This window comes from Haematobia irritans, chromosome 4 (genome assembly GCF_050003625.1).
Source record: "Haematobia irritans isolate KBUSLIRL chromosome 4, ASM5000362v1, whole genome shotgun sequence".
Taxonomy (NCBI): domain Eukaryota; kingdom Metazoa; phylum Arthropoda; class Insecta; order Diptera; family Muscidae; genus Haematobia; species Haematobia irritans.
The window spans coordinates 196,561,444-196,585,655 of NC_134400.1; the positions used below are offsets into that span (position 1 = coordinate 196,561,444).

Below are 24,212 nucleotides of genomic sequence, written 5' to 3' on the forward strand. Positions count from 1 at the left end.
GCCCCACACTTGAAGGAAAGTTTCAAGAATTTTCAGGGAAGGTTAGGGGTGCTATTCACTACGGTGTTTGTCGATATTGTATCGGGGAAAGTGACGTCCCTTTAAAACAATAGAGCAAAAATTAAACATCTCCGATCTACTTGAAATTTACAGGGAACGTGGGAGGAGGTGATGAAATTTATACATGATTTTTAAATTAATATATGATTTTTCGATATCTGGTTTGGGGAAGGGGAAAATTGAAATAAACTTTGTCGATTTACTTCGATAGAATTTATAGGGACATTGAGTAGTTGCGAAATTAATATAGGGTACGTGATAGTCCGATATCAGGTCAGAGTGGAGCGAAGGTGGGGAGAGAGTTCCCTTTTGTCGGTTTTTTCTCTTAAATTGAAAGTGGAGGGTTGTCCGTAAATGGGAACTCGGTATATAATTTTATGATTTTTGCACAGGCTTCATTCTTCCAGACTTCTTATTAGTAAAGAGAGGGTTCCCTTTTGTCCGTTTATTTTTTTTTTTTTAGGTTGAAAGTAGAGGGTTGTCCGTAAATGGGAACTCGGTACATAATTTTATGATTTTTGCACAGGCTTCTGCCAGACTTCTTTTTAGTAAAGAACTTAAATTTACATGAAATTGGCAGCCAACGTAGAGGGTGCATTATTTTCCAACATTTTAGCAAATGTTAATGTGGTAAAATTTTTTACTACTTTTGCCTTTTCCGATTTATTGGATGGGAAACAGTAATTCTTTGTATGTTATGTTATAATATAATGCTTAATTTTCAGATATGTTGAGGAGAAGGATACCTTTCCTTGACAAACCACACTTAAAATTCACAAGAAATATAGAAGAAGGTACACCCTCTCCCGCCGTATTTGTACCTATAAACGAAAAATCAAGTAGTCCGATTTGTTTAAAAGAATTCAAATCTTTTCGAATTTGTTTTCAGCATGAAGGATATAGTTGACTAAGTTAACGCAAAATGTTCCTCCAAATACGCTTCGGAAGGCGCAGCGAAGCGGGCCGGGTTACGCTAGTTTTCTATAGACATGAAATTTTGACAAAATTTTCTATAGAAAAAAAATTTGACAAATTTTTTTTCCAGAGAAATAAATTTTTGATAAAATTTGCTATAGAAATAAAATTTTGTCAAATTTTTCCGCAGAAATAAAATTTTGTCAAATTTTTCCACAGAAATAATATTTTACGAATTTTTTTTTTATAGAAATAGAATTTTGACAAAATTTTCTATAGAAATAAAATGTTGACAAAGTTTTCTATATAATTAAAATGTTGACAAAATATTCTAAAGAAATAAAATTTTGTGGGAACATTTTCTTTAGAAATAAAATTGTTATAAGACTTTCTTCAGAAATAAAATTTTGACAAAATTCTTTATAGAAATAATATGTTGACAAAGTTTTCTATAGAAATAAAATTTTGCCAAAATTTTCCATAGAGAAAATTTTTAATAGAAATAGAATTTTATTTTTCATGTTAGCCTGATACTGAAACACGCGATTAACGTCCAAATGCATGATATTTTAATTTGCAATTAATTATTATTCGAGCTTTATGGACAAATTAGAAATTTGACAAAAGTTTCTATAGAAATAAAATTTTTGAGAATATTTTCTAATTTTGCTATAGAAATAAAATTTTGTCAAATTTTTCCACAGAAATTAAATTTTAACAAAATTTTTTATAGATATAGAATTTTGAAAAAATTTCTATAGAAATAAAATGTTGAAAAATTTTCTACATAATTAAAATTTTGACAAAATATTCTATAGAAATAAAATTTTTGAGAACATTTTCTTTAGAAATAAAATTGTGGTAAAACTTTCTGAAGAAATAAAATTTTGACAAAATTCTTTATAGAAATAATATGTTGACAAATTTTTCTATAGAAATAAAATTTTGCCAAAATTTTCCATAGAGAAAATTTTTAATAGAAATAGAATTTTATTTTTCATGTTAGCCTGATACTGAAACACGCGATTAACGTCCAAATGCATGATATCTTAATTTGCAATTAATTATTATTCGAGCTTTATGGACAAATTAGAAATTTGACAAAATTTTCTATAGAAATAAAATTTTTGAGAATATTTTCTATAGAAATAAAATTGTGATAAAACTTTCTAAAGAAATACAATTTTGACAAAATTCTTCATAGAATAATATGTTCACAAGTTTTTCTATAGAAATAAAATTTTGGCAAGAAACTATATAAAAATAACATTTTAACCAAAATTTCTGTAGAAATAATATTTTGACAACATTTTCTATAGAAGCAAAAAATTTTATAGATATAAAATTTTGACAAAATTTTCTTTAGAAATAAAACTTTGACAAATGTTTCTAAGAAAATAATATTTTGACAAAATTTTCTATAGAAATAAAGTTTTGACAAAATTTTCTATAAAAATAAAATTTTAAGAAATTTTTTTTATAGAAATAAAATTTTGACAAAATTTTCTATAGAACTAAAATTTTGACAACATTTTCTATAGAACTAAAATTTTTACAAAATTTTCTATAGAACTAAAATGTTGACATCATTTTCTGTAGAAATAAAATTTTGACAAAATTTTCTATAGAAATAAAATTTTGACAAAAGTTTCTACAGAAACAAAGTTTTGACAAAAATTTCTATAAAAATAAAAAATTTAAAAAAATTAGAAATAAGATTTTGGCAAAAAAAAATATTTGGACAAAATTTTCTTTAGAAATAATGTTTTGACAAAATTTTCTATAGAAATAAAATTTTGGCAACAAATTCTATGGATATAAAATGTTGACAAAATTTTCTTTCGAAATAAAACTTTGACAAATTTTTCCATGGAAATATTATCTTGACAAAATTTTCTTTAGAAATAAAACTTTGACAAAATTTTCTATAGAAATAAAATTTTGACAAAATTTTCTATAGAAATAAAACTGTGACAAAATGTTCTATAGAAATAAAATCTTGTCAAATTTTTCCAGAGAAATAAAATTTTGTCAAATTTTTTCACAGAAATAAAATTTTGACAAAATTTTTAATAGAAATAGAATTTTACTTAATTTGCAATTAATTATTATTCGAGCTTTATGGACAAATTAGAAATTTGACAAAATAGAAATATAGAAATAAAATTGTGATAAAACTTTCTAAAGAAATACAATTTTGACAAAATTCTTCATAGAAATGTTGACAAATTTTTCTATAGAAATAAAATTTTGGCAAGAAAGTATATAAAAATAACATTTTGACCAAATTTTCTTTAGAAATAATATTTTGACAACATTTTCTATAGAAACAAAAAATTATATATATATAAAATTTTGACAAAATTTTCTTTAGAAATAAAACTTTGACAAATTTTTCTATAGAAATAAAATTTTAACATAATTTTCTGTAGAAATAAAATTTTTACAAAATTTCTATAGAAATAAAATTTTGACAAAATTTTCTATAGAAATAAAATTTTGACAAAATTTTCTATAGAAATAAAATTTTGAAAAAATTTTCTATAGAAATAAAATTTTAAAAAAATTTTCTATAGAAATAAAATTTTGACAAAATTTTCTGTAGAAATAAAATTTTTACAAAATTTTCTATAGAAATAAAATTTTGACAAAATTTTCTGTAGAAATAAAATTTTGACAAAATTTTCTTTAGAAATAAAATTTGAACAAAAGTTTCTATAGAAATAAAGTTTTGTAAAATTTTTCCAGAGGAATAAAATTTTGACATAATTTGCTATAGAAATAAAATTTTGTCAAATTTTTCCACAGAAATAAAATTTTAACAAAAATGTTAATAGAAATAGAATTTTATTTTTCATGTTAGCCTAATACTGAAACAGGCGATTAACGTCCAAATGCATGATATCTTAATTTACAATTAATTATTATTCGAGCTTTATTGACAAATTAGAATTTTGACTAAATTTTCTATAGAAACACAATTTTTGAGAACATTTTCTATAGAAATAAAAATAAAATTCTTCATAGAAATAATATGTTGACAAATTTTTCTATAGAAATAAAATTTTGGCAAGAAACTATATAAAAATAACATTTTGACCAAATTTTCTTTAGAAATAAAATTTTGACAAATTTTTCTAAGAAAATAATATTTTGACAAAATTTTCTATAGAAATAAAATTTTTTAGAACATTTTCTTTAGAAATAAAATTGTGGTAAAACTTTCTAGAAAATGAAATTTTGACAAAATTTTCTATAGAAATAAAGTTTTGTCAAATTTTTCCAGAGAAATAAATTTTTGATAAAATTTGCTATAGAAATAAAATGTTGTCAAATTTTTACACAGAAATAAAATTTAAAAAGAAATTTTTATAGAAATAGAGTTTTGACAAAATTTTCTATATAATTAAAATTTTGACAAAATATTCTATAGAAATAAAATTTTTGAGAACATTTTCTTTAGAAATAAAATTGTGATAAGACTTTCTAAAGAAATAAAATTTGCTATAGAAGTAAAATTTTGTCAAATTTTTCCAAAGTAATAAAATTTTAACAAAATTTTTTATAGATATAGAATTTTGACAAAATTTTCTATAGAAATAAAATGTTGACAAAAGTTTCTATATAATTAAAATTTTGACAAAATATTCTATAGAAATGAAATTTTTGAGAAAATTTTCGTTAGAAATAAAATTGTGGTAAAACTTTTTAAAGAAATAAAATTTTAACAAAATTCTTTATAGAAATAATATGTTGACAAATTTTTCTATAGAAATAAAATTTTGCCAAAATTTTACATAGAAATAAAATTTTGACAAAATTGTCAATGGAAATAAAGTTTTGATAACAATTTCTAAAGAACCTAACCTAGACCATGTAGGTTAGGTTAGGTTAGGTGGCAGCACGATGTATCAGGCTCACTTAGACTATTCAGTCCATTGTGATACCATATTGGTGAACTTCTCTCTTATCACTGAGTGCTGCCCGATTCCATGTTAAGCTCAATGACAAGGGACCTCCTTTTTATAGCCGAGTCCGAACGGCTTTTCACATTGCAATGAAACCACTTAGAGTAGTTTTGAAACCCTCAGAAATGTCACCAGCATTACTGAGGTGGGATAATCCACCGCTGAAAAACTTTTTGGTGTTTGGTCGAAGCAGGAATCGAACCCACGACCTTGTGTATGCAAGGCGGGCATGCTAACCATTGCACCACGGTGGCTCCCATATAGACCATGTATAAACATTAATTTTTATTGAAAAAGAAATACAATGTTTGTTTTTTAAATATCAAAATAACACCTCTTATTGGAACACCCTTTACATGAAGGCCATACAAACAGACATTTATAATTTTTTAAATTTTATTTAGAACAGATAATAATAAAAAAATTATAATACCCTGTTCCACAGTGTGGCGCAGAGTATAAAAAAACATTAACCTAAAATATTATATAAATATTCCGTAGCCTTGTCTTGTGATATGAGGACTACCGTGATAAATGGATAGCAGCTGCCATAGCTAACAACTATGCCGCAATCTGAAGTAAATATCTAAAGCATACAGTTAGGCGCTAACTAAAATTAACTAAAGGTTATTATTTTCAATCACCCAGTATGACGGTAGGTGTAACTTTTAACGGCTTTATTCTTTAATATTTGACAATTAGAAATTATGTCATTACTTTTCAACGGCATACCTTCTTCATTACTGAAAAATAATCGTCTGATCATTTATCTCCAAAAAAAAAACAAAAAAATCTTTGAATACCCAAATAACACCCCTTATTGGAAATCCCTTTAGATTAAGGCCAAACATAAGGATATTTTAAAGTTTATAATTTATTTAGAAAAAACAAATAATAAACCATATTAACCTAAGCTTAATATTCCTTAACCATGTCTTGTGCTATGCGAGGACTACTGTGATGGATGGATTTCTTAATTGATTCATTGATTGACTTCTCATCGCTCTCTCTCACTCTTTCTATCTCTCACGATACGCATATTTAGGCATATTTGGGGGCAAATTTCTCATAAACCTTGACGTAGGCTTCCTTGGCAGCATCTTGAGACATGCCCTTGTGTGAATTCCAAGCATCCCACATGGCTTTCTTTTTCAAATCCAAAGCTCCAGGCTTATCGATGTTGACATCACCAACGGTGGCTTGCTTGAAGAGACCATAGAATTCCAAGAATTCAGAATCTGAAGGCTTCTTAGAGAAGTTCTTTGCCAATTCACAAGCTTCTTCGAAACTAACCATTTTGATGATTTGGGAAAAGGATCTAAAATGAAAATCAATGGATAAATAAAATTTCCAATTTAATATAATTATTTTTATCCAAAATTTACCTTGCTTTGGTAAATGAGCTAAAGCGAAATGATAAAATTCTCAAGTACCCATTGGCTTTTTATATTAAAGTTTATTTTGAGATTAACTATGTATCTATAGACATGCAAAATTTTTGAAATTAATTAAATCTTGATTAGCCCATTATACCATGGGATGATATAGTTTATCAGGGTGAGGGAAAATTTTAGCACCAAAAAAAAAAAAACTACTCACGTGTTCTCTCAAGAACTAATAATGATAAGATATTCAGGCTTCATTAAAAAAGAATTTAATAATGCACTCTTAGAGATAAAAAATATACAATTATTAAGGAGGGATTTTAATTAGTTAGCCCAAAAACAGTTGTATTCAAAAACGAAAATGGACTTTACTTTAGAATATTCGAGAAAGGGCAAGGGCAAAATTCTTTCGTAAGAAATAATTGTAGCTTGATTTCAATAAATCAAGCAATGACCGTACAAGTCAAAACTATTCCGAAATTATCTGCGAGGATTTACTGTGCAGTGAGTGTGGTATGTCTGTTAGAATCATGTCATCTTATAAGTATGACCCCGATCCCCAGACTAAGCTCCCGTAGCCTCTTGGGGATACAAATTTCAATCGATCCGGTTGAAATTCGGTACCTGTTCTGAGCATAGGATTTTTAATAATTATGCAAACATTGATCCACAGTAAAATTATTAGCCCTCACATAAACCGACCCTGGAAATTCATGGAGGAATAAATTTCATCCGATCCGTTTTGTATATCGCTCTCCACTTATCATGTGAACATTGGTTCAAAAATAATTATATCGTTCAATAATCAGCCAAAAATTATCTACCAAACTTTTCAGAAAATTTTACCAAAAAACTACTATTTTGAAAATTTTACCACAATTTCATTTCTATAGGAAAATTTTAGTACTGTAGATAATTTTGTCAAACATTTCTTTCTGTTGATAATTTGGTCAACATTTTATTTCTAAGAAATTTTTGTTGAAAAATTTATTTCTATAGGAAATTTTGTCAAAATTTTATTTTGATAACAAATTTTGCCAAAATTTAATTTCTATATAAAATATTGTCAAAACTTCATTTTTATAGAAAAATTTGTCACAATTTTATTTCTATAGAAAATTTTGTCAAAATTGTATTTCAATGGGAAATTTGGTCAAAATTTTGTCAAGATTTTATTTCTATAAAAAATTTTGTCACAATTTTATTTATATAAAAAATTTTGTCAAAGATTTTTTCTGTACAAAATTTTGTCAAAATTTTATTTCTATTGAACATTTTATGCAATTTTTTTCTACAGAAAAATTTTGTCAAAATTTTCATTTTTATAGAAAATGTTATCAAAATTTTATTTTTATAGAACGTTTGTGAAGTACTTCTTATCAGCAAAAACGCCAGAAAATTTGTCACAAATTTATTTCTGTAGAATATTTTGTCAAAAATTTATTTCTATAAAAATTTTATTTTGATAGCAAATTTTGCATTTTCTATAGAAAATGTTGTCAAAATTAATTTCTATAGAAAATGTTGTCAAAATTTTATTTCTATAGAAAAATTTGTCAAAATTTTATTTCTATAGAAAAAATTTTCAAAATTTTATTTCTATAGAAAATGTTGTCAATGTTTTTGTGTTGTATAGAAAATTTTGTCAAAATTCTATTTCTATAGAAATTTTTGTCAAAATTTTATTTCTATAGAAAAATTTGTGATTTTTTTTTTGCTATAGAAAAATTTGTCAACATTTTATTTCTATAAACAATTTTCTCAAGCATTTATTTTTATGGGAAATTTTGTCAAAATTCCATTTCTATAGGAAATTTTATTCTATAGAAAATTTTGTCAAAACTTCATTTTTATAGCCAGTTTTGTGAAAATTTGATTTCTATAGAAAATTTTGTGAAAATCTTATTTCTATAGAAAATTTTGTCAAAAATTTATTTCTATAGAAAATTTTTTATTTCTGCAAATTTAATTTTTATATAAAATGTTGTCAACATTTGAGTTTTATAGAACATTTTGTCACAATTTCATTTCTGTAGAAAATTTTGTCAAAATTTTATTTCAATGCAAAATTTGGTCAGGACTTTATTTCTATGGAAAATTTTGTCACAATTTTATTTCTATAAAAAAATTTTGTCAATTCTTTTTCTGTAGAAAATTTTGTCAAAATTTTATTTTTTTAGCAAATTTTGTGAAAATTTGATTTCTATAGAAAATATTGTAAACATTTTATTTTTATAGAAAATTTTGTCAAAATTTTATTTTTATAGAAAATTTTGTCAAAATTTTATTTTTATAGAAAGTTTGTGAAGTACTTATTATCATACGCCAGAAACTTTGTCAAAAATTTATTTCTGTAGAATATTTTCTCAAAATTTTATTTCTATCAAAATTTTATTTTGATTGCAAATTTTGCACAAATTTAATTTCTATAGAAAATGTTGTAAAAATTTTAGTTTTATAAAAACATTTGTCAAAATTTTATTCTTATAAAATATTTGTCAACATTTTATTTCTATAAAAAATTGTTCAAAATTTTATTTTTATAAAAAATTTTGTCAATTTTTTTTTCTATAGAAAATTTTGTCAAAATTTTATTGTTATAGAAAATTTTGTCAAAATTGTATTTTAATGGAAAATTTGGTAGAAATTTTGCCAAGATTTTATTTCTATAGAAAATTTTGTCACGATTTTATTTCTATAGAAAATTTTGTCACAATTTTATTTCTATAAAAAATTTTGTCAAAATTTTCATTTTTATAGAAAATGTTGTCAAAATTTTGTCAAAAATTTATTTCTATAGAAAATTTGTTATTTCTGTAAAGTTTTTTGTCATAATTTTATTTCTACAGAAAATTTTGTCAAAAATATATTTCTATAGAAAATGTAGTCAAAATTTTATTTCTATAGAAAATTTTGTAAACATTTGATTTCTATATGGAATTTTATCAAAATTTTAGTGCTGTAGAATATTTTGTCAAACATTTATTTCTGTAGATAATTTGGTCAACATTTTATATCTAAGAAATTTTTGGTGAAAAACTGATTTCTATAGGAAATTTTGTCAAAGTTTTATTTTGATAGCAAATTTTGCCAAAAATTTAATTTCTATATAAAATGTTGTCAAAATTTTATTTATATAGAACATTTTGTCACAATTTCACTTCTATAGAAAATTTTGTCAAAATTGTATTTCAATGGAAAATTTGGTCAAGATTTTATTTCTATGGAAAGTTTTGTCAAAATTTTATTTCTATGGAAAATTTTGTCACAATTTTATTTTTATGGAAAATTTTGTCACAATTTTATTTCTATAAAAAATTTTGTAAAATTTTTTTTCTGTAGAAAATTTTGTCAAAATTTTATTTTTATAGAAAGTTTGTGAAGTACTTATTATCATACGCCAGAAACTTAGTCAAAAAATTATTTCTGTAGAATATTGTGTCAAAAATTTATTTCTATCAAAATTTTATTTTGATTGCAAATTTTGCACAAATTTAATTTCTATAGAAAATGTTGTAAAAATTTTAGTTTTATACAAATATTTGTCAAAATTTTATTCTTATATAAAATTTGTCAAAATTTTATTTCTATAAAAATTTTTTTCACAATTTTATTTTTATAAAAAATTTTGTCAATTTTGTTTCTATAGAAAATTATAGAAAATTTTGTTAAAATTGTATTTAATGGAAAATTTGGTAAAAAATTTTTCAAGATATTATTTCTATAGAAAATTTTGCCACAATTTTATTTCTATAAAAAATGTTGTCAAAATTTTTTTCTATGGGAAAGTTTTGTCAAAATTTTCATTTTTATAAAAAATGTTGTCAAAATTTTATTTTTATAGAGCGTTTGTGAAGTACTTCTTATCAGTAAAAAATGCCAGAAAATTGGCCAAAAATTTATTTCTGTAGAATATTTTGTCAAAAATTTATTTCTGTCAAATTTTATTTTAATAGCAAAATTTGCACAAATTTTCCTTTTATAGAAAAATTTGCAAAATTTTATTTCTATAGAATATTTTGTCAAAATTCTATTTCTACAGAAAATTTTGTCAAAATTTTATTTCTATAGAAAATTTTGTGAATTTTTTTTTTGCTATAGAAAAATTTGTCAAAATTTTATTTCTATAGACAATTTTTTCAAGCATTTATTTCTATGGGAAATTTTTTCAAAATTCTATTTCTATAGGAAATTTTTGCCAAAATGTTATTCTATAGAAAATTTTGCCAAACTTCATTTTTATAGCCAATTTTGTGAAAATTTGATTTCTATAGAAAATTTTGTTAAAAATTTATTTCTTTAGAAAATTTGTTATTAGTGTAAAGTTTTTTGTCATAATTTTATTTCTACAGAAAATTTTGTCAAATGTATATTTCTATAAAAATATATTTCTATAGTCAAAATTTTATTTCTATAGAAAATTTTGTAAACATTTGATTTCTATATGGAATTTTATCAAAATTTTAGTGCTGTAGAATATTTTGTCAAACATTTATTTCTGTAGATAATTTGGTCAAAATTTTATATCTAAGAATTTTTTGTTGAAAAACTGAAAGGAAATTATGTCAAAGTTTTATTTTGGTAGCAAATTTTGCCAAAAATTTAATTTCTATATAAAATGTTGTCAAAATTTTATTTATATAGAACATTTTGTCACAATTTCACTTCTATAGAAAATTTTGTCAAAATTGTATTTCAATGGAAAATTTGTTCAAGATTTTATTTCTATGGAAAGTTTTGTCAAAATTTTATTTCTATGGAAAATTTTGTCACAATTTTATTTTTATGGAAAATTTTGTCACAATTTTATTTCTATAAAAAATGTTGTCAAAATTTTTTTCTGTAGCAAATTTGTCAAAATTTTATTTTTATAGAAATTTTGTGAAGTACTTATTATCATATGCCAGAAACTTTGTCAAAAATTTAGTACTGTAGAATATTTTGTTAAAAATTTATTTCTATAAAATCTTTATTTTGATTTCAAATTTTGCACAAATTTAATTTCTATAGAAAATGTTGTAAAAATTTTAGTTTTATAGAAACATTTGTCAAAATTTTATTCCTATAAAAAAAAATTGTAAAAATTTTATTTCTATAAAAAATTTATTCAAAACTTTATTTCTATAAAAAAATTTTTCAAAATTTTATTTTTATAAAAAATTTTGTCAAAATTTTTTTCTATAGAAAATTTTGTCAAAATTTTATTTCTATAGAAAATTTGTAAAGGTAATTGCTTAAGTTGTCTGTAGTTTAGTTTTTCATAGAGGTTCCCATATATTCCCTTATGGACTTTCTCTTATAGTTGTCAGTCGATATCAATTAATGCAGATTGGTTGTTGGAAAAATCCCCCTCCATACCAATAAAAGATTACTCAACTTGCCACCCCATATCGTAACTACCCAGAGCTACCGGCAAACGAATTGGACACGTAATAACCAAAAAAGCTAATTTGCGAAATTATTTTTTTTTGTCTGTGTTTGCGAAGAATGGAATTATGATTAATAGCGAAAGTTTTACTCATAATCATATCACTATCATAAAGTACTAAAGAAATATATAGAAAATCTATATCGATTTATATATAAAGGCATTGTATACATATATACAACTATGTCCATAAAACTGCCATATGATAACACCAGGAGCAGAGATTACAAACGAACAAGCATTTTTGGTAACCAAATGAAATTATTGAGCACTCGGGAGTGTAGTGGGCCTATTAAGGGCCCAAAGCATCTTAAACAATACAAGCATTTTACGCTCACTAAAATTTTGACAAAATTTTCTTTTAAAATAAAATTTTGATCAAATGTTCTATAGAAATAAAATTATGACAAAATTTTCTATAGAAATAAAATTTTGACAAAATTTTCTATAGAAATGAAATATTGACAAAATTTTCTATAAAAATAAAATTTTAAGAAATTTTTCGATAATAAAATTTTAACAAAATTTTCTACATAGATAAAATTTTGACAAAATTTTCAACAGAAATAACATTATGACACAATTTTCTATATAAATAAAATGTTAACAAAATTTTCTATAGCAATAATAATTTAATTTAATAATTTCTATAATAAAATTTTGACAAAATTTTCTATATAAATAAAACAAAATGTTATATCTAAATAACATTATGACAAAATTTTCTATAGAAATAACATTATGACAAAATTTTCTATAGCAATAACATTATGACAAAATTTTCTATAGAAATAAAATTTTTACAAAATTCTTCTATAGAAATAAAATTTTGACAAAATTTTCTATAGAAATAAAATTTTGACAAAATTTTCTATAGAAATAAATTTTTGACAAAATTTTCTATAGAAATAAAATTTTGACAAAATTTTCTATATAAATAAAATTTTGACAAAATTTTCTATAGAAATAAAATTTTAACAAAATTTTCTATAGAAATAAAATTTTAACAAACTTTTCTATAGAAATAAAATTTTGACAAAATTTTCTATATAAATAAAATTTTGACAAAATTTTCTATATAAATAAAATTTTGACAAAATTTTCTATAGAAATAAAATTTTAACAAAATTTTCTAGAGAAATAATAAGTTTGCAAAATTTTCTATAGAAATACAATTTTGAAAAAATTTTCTATAGAAATAAAATTTTGACAAAATTTTCTATAGAAATATAATTTTGACAACATTTTCTATAGAAGTAAAATTTTGACAAAATTTTCTATATAACTAAAATGTTGACAAAATTTTCTATAGAAATAAAATTTTGACAAAATTTTCTATAGAAATAAAATTTTAACAAAATTTTTTATAGAAACAAAATTTTGACAAAATATTGTATATAAATAAAATTTTGACAAAATTTTCTATAGAAATAAAATTTTGACAAAATTTTCTATAGAAATAAAATTTTAACAAAATTTTCTAGAGAAATAAAAAGTTTGCAAAATTTTCTATAGAAATAAAAATTTGACAAAATTTTCTATAGAAATAAATGTTGACAAAATTTTCTCTAGAAATAAAATGTTAACAAAATTTTCCTAGAAGTAAAATGTTGATAAAATTTTCTATAGAAATAAAATTTTGACAAAATTTTCTATAGAAATAAAATTTTAACAAAATTTTCTATAGAAACAAAATTTTGACAAAATTTTCTATATAAATAAAATTTTGACAAAATTTTCTATAGAAATAAAATTTTAACAAAATTTTCTATAGAAACAAAATTTTGACAAAATTTTGTATATAAATAAAATTTTGACAAAAGTTTCTATAGAAATAAAATTTTGACAAAATTTTCTATAGAAATAAAATTTTAACAAAATTTTCTAGAGAAATAAAAAGTTTGCAAAATTTTCTATAGAAATAAAATTTTAACAAAATTTTCTAGAGAAATAAAAAGTTTGCAAAATTTTCTATAGAAAAAAAATTTTGACAAAATTTTCTATAGAAATAAAATTTTGACAAAATTTTCTATAGAAATAAATTTTTGACAAAATTTTCTATAGAAATAAAATTTTGACAAAATTTTCTATAGAAATAAAATTTTAACAAAATTTTCTAGAGAAATAAAAAGTTTGCAAAATTTTCTATAGAAATAAAAATTTGACAAAATTTTCTATAGAAATAAATGTTGACAAAATTTTCTCTAGAAATAAAATGTTAACAAAATTTTCCTAGAAGTAAAATGTTGATAAAATGTTCTATAGAAATAAAATTTTGACAAAATTTTCTATAGAAATAAAATTTTGACAAAATTTTCTATAGAAATAAAATTTTAACAAAATTTTCTATAGAAACAAAATTTTGACAAAATTTTCTATATAAATAAAATTTTGACAAAATTTTCTATAGAAATAAAATTTTAACAAAATTTTCTATAGAAACAAAATTTTGACAAAATTTTGTATATAAATAAAATTTTGACAAAATTTTCTATAGAAATAAAATTTTGACAAAATTTTCTATAGAAATAAAATTTTGACAAAATTTTCTATAGAAATAAAATTTTAACAAAATTTTCTAGAGAAATAAAAAGTTTGCAAAATTTTCTATAGAAATAAAATTTTAACAAAATTTTCTAGAGAAATAAAAAGTTTGCAAAATTTTCTATAGAAAAAAAATTTTGACAAAATTTTCTATAGAAATAAAATTTTGACAAAATTTTCTATAGAAATAAATTTTTGACAAAATTTTCTATAGAAATAAAATTCTGACAAAATTTTCTATAGAAATAAAATTTTAACAAAATTTTCTAGAGAAATAAAAAGTTTGCAAAATTTTCTATAGAAATAAAATTTTGACAAAATTTTCTATAGAAATAAATTTTTGACAAAATTTTCTATAGAAATAAAATTTTGACAAAATTTTCTATAGAAATAAAATTTTAACAAAATTTTCTAGAGAAATAAAAAGTTTGCAAAATTTTCTATAGAAATAAAATTTTAATAAAATTTTCTAGAGAAATAAAAAGTTTGCAAAATTTTCTATAGAAAAAAAATTTTGACAAAATTTTCTATAGAAATAAAATTTTGACAAAATTTTCTATAGAAATAAATTTTTGACAAAATTTTCTATAGAAATAAAATTTTGACAAAATTTTCTATAGAAATAAAATTTTAACAAAATTTTCTAGAGAAAAAAAAAGTTTGCAAAATTTTCTATAGAAATAAAATTTTAACAAAATTTTCTAGAGAAATAAAAAGTTTGCAAAATTGTCTATAGAAAAAAAATTTTGACAAAATTTTCTATAGAAATAAAATTTTGACAAAATTTTCTATAGAAATAAATTTTTGACAAAATTTTCTATAGAAATAAAATTTTGACAAAATTTTCTATAGAAATAAAATTTTAACAAAATTTTCTAGAGAAATAAAAAGTTTGCAAAATTTTCTATAGAAATAAAATATTGACAAAATTTTCTATAGAAATAAATTTTTGACAAAATTTTCTATAGAAATAAAATTTTGACAAAATTTTCTATAGAAATAAAATTTTAACAAAATTTTCTAGAGAAATAAAAAGTTTGCAAAATTTTCTATAGAAATAAAATTTTAACAAAATTTTCTAGAGAAATAAAAGTTTGACAACATTTTCTATAGAAGTAAAATTTTGACAACATTTTCTATAGAAGTAAAATTTTGACAAAATTTTGTATATAAATAAAATTTTGACAAAATTTTCTATAGAAATAAAATTTTGACAAAATTTTCTATAGAAATAAAATTTTGACAAAATTTTCTATAGAAATAAAATTTTAACAAAATTTTCTAGAGAAATAAAAAGTTTGCAAAATTTTCTATAGAAATAAAATTTTGACAAAATTTTCTATAGAAATAAATTTTTGACAAAATTTTCTATAGAAATAAAATTTTGACAAAATTTTCTATAGAAATAAAATTTTAACAAAATTTTCTAGAGAAATAAAAAGTTTGCAAAATTTTCTATAGAAATAAAATTTTAACAAAATTTTCTAGAGAAATAAAAGTTTGACAACATTTTCTATAGAAGTAAAATTTTGACAACATTTTCTATAGAAGTAAAATTTTGACTAAATTTTCTATATAAATAAAATGTTGACAAAATTTTCTATAGAAATAAAATTTTGACAAAATTTTCTATAGAAATAAAATTTTAACAAAATTTTCTATAGAAACTAAATTTTGACAAAATTTTCTATATAAATAAAATTTTGACAAAATTTTCTATAGAAATAAAATTTTGACAACATTTTCTGTAGAAGTAAAATTTTGACAAAATTTTCTATATAAATAAAATGTTGACAAAATTTTCTATAGGAATAAAATTTTGACAAAATTTTCTATAGAAATAAAATGTTGACAAAATTTTCTATAAAAATAATTTTTTTTTATCAAAAACAACAATAAAGATTGAAGAGGAGCCAACAATAACAAACAAAACGAATGAAGATAGAGGAAGCACACTCAAAAACAAACCCAGCCAAATACATTCAAATCGATGATTTGAGTTTGGCAAAGGAAAAGAGATGTGCTGGCAAATTTGTTTAGGCAGTAGCCGACTATCAAACCCTTTTTCGGGAGGTTCAAGTGTACTTCACTTTGGGTTGAGTGAATTACCCGAATTTATTCTGATAATTGGTTGATAGTTTTGCTGCAAGTAGAGGATGCTGATGAGGAATGTGGTAATTCCGAAACAGCTGTACATCCAACCATCTTGCAGTCTATAGGGCTTTGCCCAAATAAATTTGACAAGCATACTTTTCCTCTGTTGGTTAAGCTACACTTGTAGTTTAGTCAATGCATGGCTTTAAGCTGAGATCAAAAACAACAATAAATAAAATTTTGACAAATTTTTCTATAGAAATAAAATTTTAACAAAATTTTCTATAGAAACTAAATTTTGACAAAATTTTCTATATAAATAAAATTTTGACACAATTTTCTATAGAAATAAAATTTTGACAAAATTTTCTAAAGAAATAAAATTTTAACAAAATTTTCTAGAGAAATAAAAAGTTTGCAAAATTTTCTATAGAAATAAAATTTTGACACAATTTTTTATAGAAATGTGGTATCACAATGGACTGAATAGTCTAAGTGAGCCTGAATCTTAATCGGGCTGCCACTTTAACCTAACCTAACCTTATAGAAATTAATTTCTGACAAAATTTTCTATAGAAATAAAATTTTGACAAAATTTTCTATATAAAAAAAATTTTGACAAAATTTTCTTATGTAAATAAAATTTTGACAAAATTGTCTATAGAAATAAAATTTTGACAAAATTTTCTATAGAAATAAAATTTTGACAAAATTTGCTATAGAAATAAAATTATGACAAAATTATCTATAGAAATAAAATTTTTGAGAAATTGCCTGTTTCGGTATCAGGCTAACATGTAATATAATGAAATTTTTCTATAATAAAATTTTGACAAAATTTTCTATATAAATAAAATTTTGACAAAATTTTCTATAGAAATAAGATTATGACAAAATTTTCTATAGAAATAAAATTTTGACAAAATTTTCTATAGAAATGAAAATTTGACAAAATTTTCTATAGAAATAAATTTTTGACAAAATGTTCTTAGAAATAAAATGTTGAAAAAATTTTCTATAGAAATAAGATTTTGACAAAATGTTCTATATAAATAAAATTTTTACAAAATTCTCTATAGAAATAGCATTATGACAAAATTTTCTATAGAAATAAAATTTTGACAAAATTTTCTATAAAAATAAAATTTTGAGAATTTTTTTTTTTTAAATTTGACAAAATTTTCTATTTCGTATACGATAAGCATTTTCATTTCAAATTCAATTGAAATGAAAATTCTCTATATTAATCAAATTCATTCAACAAGGCCCTTTTCTTAACTGTCTATGAGATAGAACTACGGCCCTCTCTTCAATGCATTCTATTATTTATTAGTAAATATTGGAACATTGTCTGATTTAGCCGGCAACATTGCAGAAATGGACAACTCAAGATTAGTTGATGAATTATTTCGTTGCTTTCTAAACCGACTAGGCCAGGAATATGGGCGGAGGTGGGGTGTGTCTCATCACTCCCTATGACTAGAGTTGAATTTTTGGGTAAGTGCAATTGATAAGATTGGAAATGATTGTGTTCTTTGGAATTGACACCCCGCGCAAAAACCAATAATCGCTTCATATATAAATCAACGAATTTGGGTGCAAATACATTTATTTGTTTCGTGTTAAGCAACTAAAAGAGTCCACTCAATATGCTAACTGTAAGTTTGAGCAATCTCATAGAAACCAATCCCGAAAAATAATACAAACATTTGTTTTCTCTTATTTTTTCATATAGTTCGAGGAAATCGTTGAAAAAGCCAAGAACTTCAGCAAGAAGCCCAGCCAAGAAGAATTCTTGGAATTCTACGGCTACTACAAACAAGCCACCGCTGGTGATTGCACCACCGATGAACCTGAGGATCCTATCCGTAAGGCCATGTGGAATGCCTGGAAGGAAAAGGCTGGCACTAGTGCTGAGGATGCCAAGGCTAAATACATTGAAGTCTATCACAAATATGCCCCAAAATACCAATAGATGGAGTCGAGAAATTTGCGTTTAAGGCAAATGATAAATATCTCTCAGTTTGGGAATGCCCTTAAGGTCTACTTTAGAATTTATTTAAGAAAATGATGATCGGACAAGTTTTTATACTGAAATACTGGTCCATTCCTAGAAAACATGCCAATTTTTAAATAAAATATATAATTAGACCAACTGAAATAGTTGTTGTAATTAGTTTTTATAGAGCCACCATGAGGCAATAGTTAAAAGGAATTCCCGGTAAGCAATCCTAATATAAAAAAAAAAAAATTAAAAATTTTATTTCAATAGAAAAATTTGTCAAAATTTTATTTCTATAGAAAATTTTCTCAAAATTTAATTTCTATAGACAATTTTGTCAAAATGTTATTTCTATAGACAAATTTGTCAAAATTTTATTTCTATAGACAATTTTGTCAAAATTTTATTTCTATAGACAAATTTGTCAAAATTTTATTTCTATAGAAAATTTTGTCAAAATTTTATTTTTATAGAAAATTTTGTCAAAATTTTATTTCTATAGAGAATTTTTATGAAAGTTTTATTTCTATGGAAAATTTTGTCAAAATTTTATTTCTATAGAGAATTTTCTGAAAGTTTTTTTTCTGTGGAAAATTTTGTCAAAATTTTATTTCTATGGAAAATTTTGTCAAAATTTTATTTCTATAGAAAATTTTCTGAAAGTTTTTTTACTGTGGAAAATTTTGTCAAAATTTTATTTCTATAGAAAATTTTGCCAACATTTCTATAGAAAATTTTCTCAATTTTTTTCCTATAGAAAATTTTGTCAAAATTTTATTTCCATAAAAAATGTTTGTCAAAATGTTGTTTCTATAGAAAATTTTGTCACTAATTTATTAATATAGAAAATTTTGTCAAAAATTTTATTTCTTTAGAGAATTTTATGAAAGATTTATTTCTATGGAACATTTTGTCAAAATTTTATTTCTATGGAAAATTTTGTCAAAATTTTATTTCTATAGAAAATTTTCTGAAAGTTTTTTTCTGTGGAAAATTTTGTCAACATTTTATTTCTATAGAAAATTTTGTCAAAATTGTATTAATATAGAAAATTTTGTCACAATTTTCTTTACAGACAATTTTGTCAAAATTTTATTTCTATAGAAGATTTTGTCAAAATTTTATTTCTATAGAAAATTTTGTCAAAATTTTATTTCTATAGAAAATGTTGTCAAAATTTTATTTCTATAGAAAATTTTGTCAAAATTTTATTTCTATAGAAGATTTTGTCAAAATTTTATTTCTATAGAAAATTTTGTCAAAATTTTATTTCTATAGAAAATTTTGTCAAAATTTTATTTCTATAGAAAATTTTGTCAAAATTTTATTTCCATAGAAAATTTTGTCAAAATTTTATTTCTATAGAATTTTTTGTCAAAATTTTATTTCCCTAGAACATTTTTTCAAAATTTTATTTCTATAGAAAATTTTGTCAAAATTTTATTTCTATAGAAAATTTTGTCAAAATTTTATTTCTATAGAAAATTTTGCCAAAATTTTATTTCTATAGAACATTTTTCAAAATTTTATTTCTATAGAAAATTTGTCAAAATTTTACTTCTATAGAAAATTTTGTCAAAATTTTATTTCTATAGAAAATTTTGCCAAAATTTTATTTCTATAGAAAATTTTGCCAAAATTTCTGTAGAAAATTTTGTCAATTTTTTTCTATAGAAAAATTTTGTCAAATTTTTTCCTATAGAAAATTTTTTAAATTGTTTTTTTTTTCTATAGAAAATGTTGTCAAGATTGTATTCCCATAAAAAATTTTTGTCAAAATTTTATTTCTATAGAAAATTTTATCAAAATTTTATTTATATAGAAAATTTCTCAAAATTTTATTTATATAGAACATTTTGTCAAAATTTTATTTCTATAGAAAATTTTGTCAAAATTTTATTTCTATAGAAAATTTTGTCAAAATTTTATTTTTATAGAAAATTTTGCCAACATTTTATTTCTATAGAACACTTTTTCAAAATTTTATTTCTATAGAAAATTTTGTCAAAATTTTATTTCTATAGAAAATTTTGTCAAAATTTTATTTCAATAAAAAATTTTGTCAAAATTTTATTTCAATAAAAAATTTTGTCAAAATGTTATTTCTATAGAAAATTTTCCCAAAATTTTATTTATATAGAAAATTTCTCAAAATTTTATTTATATAGAACATTTTGTCAAAATTTTATTTCTATAGAAAATTTTGCCAAAATTTTGTCAAAATTTTATTTCTATAGAAAATTTTGTCAAAATTTTATTTCTATAGAAAATTTTGTCAAAATTTTATTTCTATAGAAAATTTTGTCAAAATTTTATTTCTATAGAAAATTTTGTCAAAATTTTATTTCTATAGAAAATTTTGTCAAAATTTTATTTCTATTGAAAATTTTGTCAAAATTTTATTTCTATCGAAAATTTTGTCAAAATTTTATTTCTATTGAAAATTTTGTCAAAATTTTATTTCTATCGAAAATTTTGTCAAAATTTTATTTCTATCGAAAATTTTGTCAAAATTTTATTTCTATAGAAAATTTTGTCAAAATTTTATTTTTATAGAAAATTTTGCCAACATTTTATTGCTATAGAAAATTTTGCCAAAATTTTATTTCTATAGAAAATTTTGCCAAAATTTTATTTCTATAGAAAATTTGGCCAAAATTTTATTTCTATAGAAAATTTTGTCAAGGTAAAGTGACGTCTTAATTCCCTCTTAAATTGAGGGAATAAATAAGTGCTGCATTCGCAGACTTAATGGTAAATTATTCCACAATCGTATAGCAATTATGAAAAATTGTCGATCTGAAACCAAATAGTCAAAAATAACACATAGATTCCTAACATGTTGAGTATGCTCAATATTGCAGCCATTTAATTTTATCGGAGGTAGAACATTGATATCGCACTTAGTTTTCAGAGGATTTATTTTGAGACCATTGCATGCAGCCCATCCTACTATGTATTCGTTGCAGGTTCATATTTATTTCAAACCCAAACCAATGCGTCAGAATTGAATTTCTGGGTTAAACGTCATGATTGATTAATCGCTGGAACACTTCTTATAGACAAGAAGAAATGGCAAAAGGTTAAATTACTTTTGAAACTACAATCTGATAATTAACTAAAACCTGAGTGTAGATATTAAAAAAATTAGAGTTGATAATCATAAATCAAAAATTATAAAGTGATATAATTAACTTTTATGTGTATAAGTTAGATTGGGATTGCACAATCAGACTGCTGACAATTATATGACTAATCTGAATCTTTGGATTGCAGTTCAAACACTAATACTTGTGACCACTCTTCAACCACTAAGGCTTCAAAATCTACGACATCGATGTTGAGCTGTTGAGAGGCTGAAGCAGTTCAAATAATGGGGTTTTCACCTGCATGTCAAACACTAATTCGTTAATATGGAGGTCATCTTCTGATTAGAACGTAACCGAAGGATAAACCACCAAACCAAAATTTTCGATAGAAATAACATTTTGACCAAATTTTCCATAGAAATAAAATTTTGACAAAATTTTCTATATAAATAGAATTTTGCCAAAATTTAATATAGAAAGAGAATTTTGAAAAAAGAAAATAAAAAACAAGTAAGGAAAGTCTAAAGTCGGACGGGGCCGACCATATTATACCCTGCACCACTTTGTAGATCTACATTTTCGATACCATATCACATCCGTCAAATGTGTTGGGGGCTATATATAAAGGTTTGTCCCAAATACATACATTTAAATATCACTCTATCTGGACAGAATTTGATAGACTTCTACAAAATCTATAGACTCAACATTTAAGTCGGCTAATGCACTAGGGTGGAACACAATGTTCTATCATCTAAATCTGAACCGATTTCTTCCAAAATCAATAGGGTTCTATTCTGAGCCAAAACACATACTTGTGCCAATTTTCAAGTCGATTGGACTTAAACTGCGACCTAGACTTTCATTACAAAAATGTGATCACGGACAGACGGACATGGCTATATCGACTCAGGAGCCCACCCTGAGCATTTTTGCCAAAGACCATGTGTCTATCTCGTCTCCTTCTGGGTGTTGCAAACATATGCACTAACTTATAATACCCTGTTCCACAGTGTGGCACAGGGTATAAAAACTAAACGTACTCGCATTTTACTTGAAAATTTTTGATTGTAGTAGGCTTTGAAAAGAAACATTATTTCTTTGGATTTCCATGTCAGTTGAATTGAATTGTACGGTGAAATTGTAAGTTTTCTTTTACTCATTTTATTTTCTTACTTTTTACATATTTTATTTGCCAGAATCAAACGCATTTTTGTTAAATCAAAACGGGAGTTTTATTGCTTGAAGTCCGTGAACAAACCATGTGCACGCCATACATTAGAGGTGTGCACGTGAGTAATAGTTTACTCACCCACACTCCCGACTGAAAAATCATACGCACACTCACGCACGATATTTTTTGGTAGGACTCACGCACACTCACGCACGATATTTTTTGGTAGGACTCACGCACACTCACGAAAAGAAAAATTGTACTCACACACACTCACGCACGAAAACGTCGTGACTCATGAAAAATACCGTGACTCACGAAAAATATCGTGACTCACGAATAATTTTATGATTAATTTACCTTACCGAAGTGTCTGAAAATATGAGCATTATTAAAATCGAGAGTGTTATTAAACTCTTAACATCCCAGGTGTCACTATAATTGTAATAGAATTTAACTCTTAAGCGTTTTATGTTGGTGTGTAGGAATATTTTCGTGAGTGTAATTCGTTGCTCACTCACACTCACGAGGATATTATTTTCGTGACTCACGCTCACGCACGACATTTTGGTTTGTTAATCACGCTCACGCACACTCACGCTGTTGTCATGAGCGTGACTCACGACTCACGCACGAATCACGAACATTTTCGTGAGTCACGACAATTTCGTGTCACGTGCACACCTCTATCATACATATAGGTAATGCCTAAAAACATGTAATACAACTCGCATATGCTCACAAATATAAAATAAAGAGCAATTTTCAATTAACGCCTAAAAGCACACTAGGGTTTTAGCTACATATATAGCATGGAGAAATAATGTACTGTTGAACAATGCCTATGTTTGGATTGGTTGGCAACCCTGCTACGAGAGCAACTGCTTTTTTTTAAGCTCTATCCTGTGTTTTATTAAAACATAAAATAATATATAAATAAAGTGTTAATCAACTAATTTTCTTCAGTGGCTACATAGAAGATAGCATCAAAAACTCGAATTATATGAACGATGCCTTCAACACGTAGAAGTTTAAAAATAAATAAAACAATTTGTGCGCAATGCGGTTTGGCAGTGGAAGAAGAGGAAGAAAGTATTGAGTGCGACAAGTGTGAAAAAGTTTACCATGTAGTTTGTACATCTTTAGACAAACGCCAATACCAACACCTACTTAAACATGATAATGAAGACTACATTTGCCATCTGTGTAATAAGAGTGGTACCATTGAAAAGGAGTTAGAAGTAATCAAAACAAACTTAAGAAAACTCGATCAGCTGGATCATATTACTGAAACAATGAACTTTATGTCGCGACAATACGATGAAATTTTAAGAGGAGTTGCAGAAAACAAAAAGAAAATCGAAACAATGCAAAAAGAAAACAAACAATTGAAAACTGAAATAAATTTATTAAAAAGTTCGGTCAAATTTCTCAATGATCAGCGAATAGCAAATGATTGTGTGTTAACTGGAATTGAAAATGTCGACAACGTATCTGCCACTGAATTAGTCGTAAGCATATCTAAAGATACTGGTGTAAAAATTCAACCAGAT

The 24,212-nt window shown here is 23.2% G+C and overlaps 2 protein-coding genes across 2 annotated transcripts; one reads left to right on the forward strand and one right to left on the reverse strand.

Moving 5' to 3' along the window:
* Positions 1-5,866: 5,866 nt before the first annotated feature.
* On the reverse strand, positions 5,867-6,257 carry LOC142235270 (acyl-CoA-binding protein homolog). The gene has a single exon (XM_075306523.1). It carries the CDS (start codon positions 6,237-6,239, stop codon positions 5,985-5,987), a length of 255 nt encoding a protein of 84 aa, XP_075162638.1. The 5' UTR covers positions 6,240-6,257; the 3' UTR covers positions 5,867-5,984.
* Positions 6,258-17,893: 11,636 nt separating this feature from the next.
* Positions 17,894-18,555, forward strand: Acbp6 (Acyl-CoA binding protein 6). Its single transcript, XM_075307329.1, has 2 exons — positions 17,894-18,052; positions 18,130-18,555. The coding sequence occupies exons 1-2, from the start codon at positions 18,044-18,046 to the stop codon at positions 18,367-18,369; spliced, it is 249 nt and encodes an 82-aa protein (XP_075163444.1). The 5' UTR covers positions 17,894-18,043; the 3' UTR covers positions 18,370-18,555.
* The last annotated feature ends 5,657 nt before the right edge of the window (positions 18,556-24,212 follow it).